Source organism: Schistocerca nitens, chromosome 3 (assembly GCF_023898315.1).
Source record: "Schistocerca nitens isolate TAMUIC-IGC-003100 chromosome 3, iqSchNite1.1, whole genome shotgun sequence".
Taxonomy (NCBI): domain Eukaryota; kingdom Metazoa; phylum Arthropoda; class Insecta; order Orthoptera; family Acrididae; genus Schistocerca; species Schistocerca nitens.
The window spans coordinates 547,459,390-547,469,272 of NC_064616.1; the positions used below are offsets into that span (position 1 = coordinate 547,459,390).

Below are 9,883 nucleotides of genomic sequence, written 5' to 3' on the forward strand. Positions count from 1 at the left end.
TTCTTTGTTTTAGATTTAATAAACTCGATTAAAAATATAACATTAAATCAATTCAGCCGAGTTCTTACGCACTTGATTAACTGTTATGTGTATTTCGCTTCGTGAGTCACGATAATAATAGCGGGGAAGCGGGTGATAAACTTTGGAATGCGGACTACTGCCCTCCACAACGGAAGTTGCGGCAAATCACCAGTGAGTCAGATGCTGTCCATCAGGCAGTGAATGCAGAGAGTAAAGCTCAGTCTGTTGTCAGTTGCCCTACAGTGCATACGTTAACGTAGCAAACGAATTCTCAGCTAAAATGGACGCTTCACACTGGGTCGTAGCATTCCTTTTTTTCACCGGTAAGTCTCTTTACAACAGCACAAATATCGTTCCCATTTTTAAATACTTGATTTTCGCCGTTCTTGATTTTGATACTAACTTTTAAGTCCCGTTTCATAAGTTATATTGTAATCAATTTGAATTCAGATTTGGATCCTTGTATGACTCCATATCTCTGCCGATTAAAGCTGAGATAGTAGCACCAACGAGGGCGCCATATGTATCCTTCCAAATTCCTGTATACAGCAGCTAGTGCTCTAATGCAAATGACATTGACGTAGAAGATGCGTTAAATTCTCTCACATATTTCGTATCTTACAAAAATAATCATGATGTTGAAGTCGGTCTCAACCATTCCACCAAAGCGTATCCCTCGACAGAGTAATATTGTAAGAAAAGATAAAACCCTCCAACTAGTGTCATGAGGGCTTAAACTTGAACAACTGATTATGAACCAACCACCTCTTTGTGGACTCTTTCCTTTCTGGCACCATAAGTGAAATATATTTGAGACTATGCTTTCAATGTGGTAAGATCATGTGCCAGTAAATACTTAATTTCTTCCATGCTTGTAGGATAAAGGTACTGAACGTTATACCTGCACTGGGATACACCTCTCCACAATTGTAGATATTAAACTTCAGAGAATAACTGTTCAGTAGCACTGTGTAACTATAGCGCAGTTTTTATTTCACTGTTATCATACATTCGATATATTCACGAGTCATTTAACTTTATAATTTTGCAATGTGATCGACTGAAGAAAGGCAGCTCAGGATTCACTGTCCAATCTACAAGGCACAAAGTTAGATTGGACATTGCTGCCCCAAGAAATAATATGTGGCCTTCTCAAACAAACCATCCTATTATTCGTCTGTAATGATTTCAGGACACCATGGAAAATTCAAATGCGTGAGAGGACGGAAATTTGAATTCAGTTTCTCCTGAACGCGATTCCACTGCCGGTCGTTTGAAATCATCTTATATGCACAATATTGTAGCTTCCGGATATGCGCATGCGAATCAGTCAGACCTTGCACGACGGAGAAACGGAAATTCACTGCCTGAGAACAAAAAGTTTAGCGTGCAGAATGGGAGGAGCAAACTAAATAAAACCTCACGGGTTGATAGCGTTGTGATTTTATTTCGGCGATTGAAGTATCGAGTGAAATTCAGAAAGAACTTGGCAGTATGAGGCCACATATCGGCACGATGCTACACCCTTTCAGGTCCGGATCCACACTTTGATTCAGTTGAGAAGGGTTTCATAAATCCGTTGTATCATCTTCTGAGGCAAGGTGGCCCAAAACTATTGCAGGTGGTCCTTGATATCCTCTGTACTGGCACTCGTCCACTTTTTCAGTCATGCAGCGCCGATATCCATTGAAAGCTGAGTATATTCTTGGAGCTAATCCTCTTTTCGTGCATTTGCACTGACGACTCGTGCTGTATTCATACACTGTCCGATAAAAAGTATCCGGACAGCTGTATGTAAGGCGGAATTAATCACTAGATATCACGGGAGGCGGACTCGCCAGTGTAAAAGGAGGCAGAAGTATTGTGTTGTCAGTAGAGAGGCAGGAACAGCGGAATGAGCTGCTCAGGGTAACTCAATGCCTTCGAACGTGGACTAGTCATTCGATGTCACCTGACTAACAAATCCATTAGGGTCATTTCAACACTTCTATGGCTCACCAAGTCCATTGTTGACCCATTGACTGTGAAACAGAAACACAAAGAAACGATCAGAGCTTAACCAAGCCCAGGTAGACCTCATGTGCTGACGAACACGGACCATCGAGCATTGCGGAGGATGATTGTGAGGAACGCATGAAATCAGTGGAATGAATCATTCGTGACGTTCACAGTGTTTCATCAGTCCATCTAGAGCAGTGTCTGTGAGTAGAGAATTAACAATAATGAGGTATAGTGGGGTACAATGGGGTTACTTATCTGTAGTACGTGCCAAACGACGCTTGAGGTGATGTTGCGAGCGACGCCACAGGACAGTGGATGATTGAAATCAGCTATTTGGAGTAATAAAACACAACATCTCCTACGGCATTCCAATGGAACTGTTTGTGTTTGGCTGATGTCTGGTGAACGTTACCATTCATCATGTATAGTGACAATGGCGAAGTACAGAGGAGGTGGTGTTACAGTGTAGTGGTGTTCTCTACGGTTAGGATGTTGTCCCCTTGTTGCACTCAAGACAATACTAAATGCACAACAGATGGTCACAATTTACAGCAGTACATACTGCGTACTGTAGACAAAGAGTTCGGAGACCATGATTGCTTGTATCAGCATGAAAATGCACGCTGACATAAAGCACCACCTGTGAGGTTATTGTTGAGGACAATAATATTCCTGTAGTTGATGGCCTGCCCAGAATGCCATCCTGAACCCAACAGAACACCCCAATGTTCCGTATCACTACGTTCTCTGGTTTCGACTCTTGAGGAAGAACGGGCTGCCAGTCCTCAGAATTAACGTAGTCCCCTCGCTGAAAGTGTCCGTGGCATAGTTGAAGCCATCATAAAGGCAAACGGTCGAATTACCCCGTATTAATGTTCACTAATTCGGATACTCTTGATCAGACACTGTAGGTGCATAATACATCGCAGGTCGTACCATTTGAACCACAACGCTTTCCAAGTCCCGTTATCTGTTTGGAATGTTTAATGACTATTTCGTAGACTCAGCATTTGGCATTTACGACAATGTAACGTCAAGAACAAAAAGCTACGATGTGCAAGCTGTTAGCTACAAAGTAATGAAACCCATGCACAGTCTTCTAGAGTAAATATTTACCAAAACATGACCCGTCGAAGGAGTCAATGTAATTGGGAGAAGGCAAGTTTACAATGTAAATATATAACACAAAGAGGATAAAACCAATTTAAACTGTTGACCCTAGTAGATAATATAAATGAAAACGAAAAAGATACCGATGGGAAAAAGTAATTCACTGTTATAATTTCAAAAGTAATCGTCATACATGTTGATACATTGAACCGGCTGCGAGACATCACAGTCAATGGCTTCATGGAAAATCTTTTACGGTTGTATATGGAACCATGACTGTGTCAAGGCGTGTATATCTTCGTCCGAAGCAAATCGGCAGGGCTCCAAAAACATCGATATCGCATGGGGAGAGATAGTGACTGTACGGAGGATGTGCAAGGGCTCCCCAGCGAAACTTCGGCAGCGTACGTGTGGGTGGGCCCAAAGTGTAATTACTTTTAACATCTGTCTTTTTTTACTGTCTCTTATATATCAAAATCTTCAGGAGATTCCATATATTTTAATGAAATAAAAAACAAAACGCTTTTTTCCATTTACAGCTCAGAGGTAATTTAACCTATTTTAAAAACATATCGAAACTTTTAGTTCAGCGTTTCATGGTAGACTTAGTTTTTCTCTGAAGATCTTCTTTCCATTTGTTACTCTGATTTCAAATAAACTCACTGTTCTAAATAGTGAGCACTGTACGAATTATCTCTCGCATGACTTCCTACATAGCAACGTAAGAGTATGTCTGAAATGCGTGTAGGAACTTTGAGATATTATGCTCACATCAAGGTGAGTAATAAATATAAATTACGACGAAAAGTGTTTGCTTCATTGGATAATTACACAAAAACGCTGAAAAAACAGTACTACAGATCGTACTTGTTCGTGCAATGCAATGACCAGTAGTGTGGTAGACCTGTTTAGTAGGAGTGAATCACAACAAATATTCTAATTGTCCCCCACCTATTACAATGCATCCCTCTATCTTCGGACATGAAATTGCCACATAATATACACAGCTGATATCCACGATGCGTTCCTGACGTTTATCTTCACCACCACTCTCAATGACCCCTTATATAGACACAGATTGAAGTCGCCGAAAATGTTAGACAACATCGTCATCGACTGTATTGAGTGGGGCTAACAGATAGCTAGATGCCAGGATGCGATTAGCAAAGAGTAGGAGCTGTAGTCTATGTTTAGAGCAGTTTGCTCCACAGGATTATTTGAGGGTAAAATATTTAACAGTACATCAGCTGACACTATGGAAGTATGTGCCATCCTCCATTAATGTACATGTCAAGATAATTTTCTCAGATATTTAAAGTAAAGCCTACTGTAATTTTTTCCCAGCGTTACGGATTACTTCTTTGATAGTAAATGATTGCACATAATGAATACGACTGCTGTTCAGTAGATAAGTATAATATCAAAGAAAAATCAGGTAAAGCTAAATTTCTTTCTACAAAGGTAGCTCTATTAATGAGCAGTATATAATAGTGCGGTAAATTGCTGATGAGTATTTTCTGTTTTGTTTCCAGCACTGCATGAAACGGAACAACGCCCTATCGTTGAAGATACTGCTCCTTTTTCTAATGACTTCCCAGGTGGCCATTTTGCAGATGAGTTTCTAACGTGAGTATCATCATGATAACACCTGTCAGTGACCCAAACCTGACTTTCATTCAGGCGAACCATGTATCCAAAGTGCCGTCATATGTTTTGTGTGAAAGTTTACCCTTGGGCACAAGGGAGGTGATATGCTATTTTTTTCAATTCCTAGATAGTACAATTACTTTCAGCATCAATTGTTAACGAAGACACATTGTCTATTTTAGCGATTCGGAAGAATCCGTATAAATAGTAGGAACCCAACGAGTTTTTCCAACGATTAAGGACAATATTCGGTGTCGTATAACACCTCAGTAACGTACACTAGTGACAAAGTGAACTAGGTACAAATCTGTAGTATCGTATCGCACATCCTTTCCCCCTAATAACGAGTTCAAGTGATCGTAGTGTTGATCTACGTCTACAGGGCGTCCCAGAAATTTTTGCGAAAATCTTAGAGAGGTTGTAGAGGCTACCTTGAGGAACAAATCTAGGATAGAAACCCGTGTCCGGAAGTGTCATCTAACGAAGCTACAGAGCCTCAAAGTAGCAGGCACCGGCTCCTGTCACAATGCCACCCCTTCTGCAACAGACGTGACTTTATACTGATAGACTATAGGCGGGAGGTCTCGCAATGCTGTTTGTTATTTAGTGATCTCAACTCATCGCCACGATCACCAGTATAGAAGATGGAGCCAGCTGCTGCGTAGAGAGGTCTTGTTTCCTATGAATGCGCTGCTCTGCTGCCTTGGCAGATGCCACTTTTCCAGTTTATTTTCCCCATGTATACCGGAAAACATTGGAGGTTTTAGAAGGTACCACCGGATGGTATCCCATGTCCGAAACCGTCATCATCATGGCGACAGAGTATCCCATTCATTTCAACGCAGCAGCTAGCTCCATCCTCACCACTACGATCGTGGCAATCAGTCGCGATCAGTGAACAACAAACAACATCGGAAGAAGTTCTGCCTCCACTGCGTCAGCATACAAAGTCACGTTTGCTGTCAAAGGGGTGGCCTAGTAGCAGGTTCTGATGCCTGTTGCATCCTAGATTTGTAGCGTCGTTGGGTAGCGTTTCTAAACACGCGTTCCTACCCTCGATTTGTTTCTCAAGACAGCCTCTACAACCTCTCGACGTTTATCGTAACATTTCTGGGACGCCATGTATATCTGTGCTCTGCAAAATTGGTGTGAAACGCATGGCAGAGTGTAGGTCCCATTCTACTAAATATTATGAATTTCTCCTATTGCATTAACGTGGGGATCATGGGGACAATGAATGCTTAACTGTCTCTGTGCATGCTGTTATTATTGTAATCTTACCTTCGCGACCCCTATTGTAGTGATATGTATGAGGATGCAATATTTTCCTATATTCATTATTTCAAGTTAGTTCTAGAAATTCTCTCAGTAGACATCCACAGATCTCACATGGAAATAAGAGTAGGCGGTGTTCACAGACATCTGGAACACATTACGATAGATGCATGGAGGTATATTCACGATAAATGCTATGATGTGGAACGTGGCTACTGAATAAACGTAGAATGCAAATAAAAAAACTATATAGCTTCATGGTGATCACTTACGGGTATTTCATGTATAAATGACTAATTTTTTTTCCAAGTTTTGTTCTAAGATACAGGAGCACCTGTTAATCAGTTGGTTCTGTAATCTACATTTGCAGATATATTTTCTGTCTATGAAACATCTTATTTCCATGGGTAAATTGACGAAAAGAGTTTTATAGCTCGATATTCACCCCTTTCTGTGCCAAAGTTGGATTCATTGAAGGATAACACAGATCACTATAGATCATTATAAATGGATAACGATCACACTCGACAAGGATATGGCAGGAAAACTTTCGAGATTTTTTAAAGTAAAAATGAGAGAAATCATGAAATACCTAATTGTGGTTGATCATAATGGGATGTTAAATACACGTCCCCCGAATATATCATCTGTATGAAAATAGGGAAGCCGGCCGAAGTGGCCGTGCGGTTAAAGGCGCTGCAGTCTGGAACCGCAAGACCGCTACGGTCGCAGGTTCGAATCCTGCCTCGGGCATGGATGTTTGTGATGTCCTTAGGTTAGTTAGGTTTAACTAGTTCTAAGTTCTAGGGGACTAATGACCTCAGCAGTTGAGTCCCATAGTGCTCAGAGCCATTTGAACCATTTGAAAATAGGGATGCAGACAGTTCAACTAATCATGTATTTTACCAATCTTCCTTTCAGTGTATATGATGCATCATAATTAGTAGTGAAGACTGACACAATGAAAGTACATGGTAACAGATGCGTGACTGTCCCAGTAAAGACTGGTCTGCAAAGGAACCTTTGCGAAGTAATTCCGAATCTGTGGTTACAGACAGCGTCTTATTTCAGTACAAAATGTTATCCTAGTTACTACAAATTTCCTTGAAACGTAAACTTTTCGATCATGTCTCAATCTAATTGGGCTTATAGACTGACGTGACAAAAGTCGTGGGATTGGAATTACTTTTTCCTGGCGTAACGAAGCAACTTGACGTCGCATTAACTCAATATGTCGCGGAAAATCCGGTGCAGTTATGCTGAGCCGTGCTACCTCTATTGCCGCCCACAGTAGCGGAAGTGTTGCTCGTGCCGTACTCAGTGCACTTGACTGACCTCTCGATTATGTCCCATAAATCCTCTATGGAATTCATATCGGGCGATCTGCGTGGCAAAATCATTCCCTCCATTTGTACGGAATGTCCTTAAAACAAATTATGAACAGTAGAGGCCCGGTGAAACGACGCATTGTCAACTGAGAAACTTCCATCGTTGTTTGGGAATATTAAATCCATGAATGGCTGCAAATGGTCTCTAAGTAACCAGACATAAAAATTTGCAGTCAATGACTGGTTTTGTGTAAACACATCCCACACCATTCTGGAGCCACCACAAGCTTGCACAGTATTTTGTTAACAACTTGGGTCGATAGCTTCTAGGGGACTGTGCCACACTCCAGCCGTACCATCAGGTGTTACCTACTGAAATGGAGACTCATGTGCACAGATCACAGTTTTCCCGTCATTTAGGGCCAAATGGATACGGTCACGAGCCCAGGAGAGTCGCTGCAGGCGATGTCGTGCTGTTATCGAAGGCTCACGCGTCGTTCGTCTGCTACATAGCAAATTCCAGACGTGCGGCCATAATCACGTCAGAAACCTGTTCACGTGAATCACCTGCGTACAACTGATGGATTCGCCAACACAGTGTCGTTTTACACTACGTGTCCGCGATACCACAGCAATCTCTATAAGTGCATATCATTAAACCATGACTTTTGTCATCTCCATGTATTTCACCCACGGCCAAGCTTAACGGAAAACACAATATTACTTCAGTTTTTACGGTTTACTGTGAAATCATACCTATTAAAGGAGATATTTCAACGATTGTCTCGCATTTGGATGCAGTAGTGCACTGGTCTCTGCAATAAGTTACGAATATTTTCAAACACTCCCTAATCATTTCTTAAAGCTTTTTAAGACTACAAATTTTCTCCAGTTCTTCAGCCTTACGCAGGGGAGTGGGGTACACGTCATATTTGAGGTAACACGATACAGAAAAGTCCAGAGTATTGAAGTCATCTGATCTTAGGGGCCAAATTATAGGCCCCGACCGACCCAGCCATTTTAGACCATATCTTCAATCAGTAACAACCGTTCGTGTGCCCCACCATGCCTCTACCATATTCCGCAACCATCGCCTATAAAAACGTATCCAGTATGCGGACTAAAGGTTATTGTCAAATTGTGTTTTAAATTTTGCTATAGGGATGTACCCGCACGGAACCCGGATGACACATCGATAACGGCGCCAGAGGCAGTGGTGCAGCCCTCCGGCGCCTTACGCTTGGTGGAGAAGTATGACACCCCGACACTACAGCTGCCGGGCTACGCCAACGTCACCGCCAGAAGAAGCGTCGAAAACGCGTCTTGGCCAGCCTCAGCAACAACTAATCGATATGAAATTGATAAACGTGAACACTCTTCTAGATATCTATTTATCCGCAAAGTAACTTGCGGCATTATCGTATGTGCCCTGTGCGTCTTTCTATTCTTCCACTTAGTAAGAGGGATGAAATACTTACTGCGCTATATACAACAGAACCGCTCCGGGCTTAATCGCGAACTACAACCACGTCCACTGAAATTTCAGGACCTGCTTGCAAGAGATACCCAGAATCTGTACTACTTCGGGCCATAAATTAAGAAGGCAGTGTAATAATCTTTTCACTGACTTCCATTGTTATTACACATGACGATTCAACTGTTCTTTCTGCTCCGAGAGTTACAATGAATCCTCATAACAAAGAGATGAATATGCTAGTCGTAAACATGATTCACTAAGTACTATCGTAAGTAATGTAATTCTTACAATATAAGTTAATTATGGAATGAGACTCAAAATGCGACTAGACAGAGAATCTTTTTTCTTCATTCTCCTTTTCCTCTTATTCTCTGTCGAGTTTCCAAATCATAAAGCACTACCCATCCCACTGGCAGGTATCGTTTTCACTAAACATTAGTTTCTTCACATCACTTTGTAAATTCGTCATGCAGCGTATTTGAGGCCTTCTCCTCTCCCTTCTCTATATAACAACGGAAACTCACTTCTTCATGAAATACTGATCAAATCAATAACATGTCCCGAAGGAAATTAAGAGTTATACGTATAATCCGACACGTATCTGAAACGGAAATACAGATAGCTGAAGTCAGAATGTTCAATGAGGCATGAGCTAAAAATGAAACAGTAGTCACATTTATGCTTTTCTGTTTTGTTGTGGATTTTGTAGTAGCATAGTAGTTGGAACTTAACGACGTAGTTGCTTATTCAAGAGAACAATGAGAGAGATAGTAAGTACAGTGTTCTTTGTATAGTCATTTTCGTTGGGATGATGAGACGGTCAGAGTACCAATGATTGTAAAACTATTGTTAGGGTGTGGTTTCATAATGTAGAGTTCTCTCGTGAAATAAATCTGCAGATACAAATTATGAAATTCCTATGTCTGTGTATTTCAATTCCTAGGTCATCCTTTTACTCATAGAAAATTTCCCACCAACATCCCGAACTGTGATTCTGACAGATAAATTTTCAGTTTTCAGCATA

The 9,883-nt window shown here is 41.3% G+C and overlaps 1 protein-coding gene across 1 annotated transcript; it reads left to right on the forward strand.

The window, feature by feature from the left end:
• The first annotated feature begins 297 nt into the window (after positions 1–297).
• LOC126249327 (uncharacterized) lies at positions 298–8,976 on the forward strand. Its single transcript, XM_049950982.1, has 3 exons — positions 298–344; positions 4,665–4,758; positions 8,544–8,976. Exons 1-3 carry the CDS (start codon positions 302–304, stop codon positions 8,974–8,976), a joined length of 570 nt encoding a protein of 189 aa, XP_049806939.1. The 5' UTR covers positions 298–301.
• Positions 8,977–9,883: the final 907 nt, after the last annotated feature.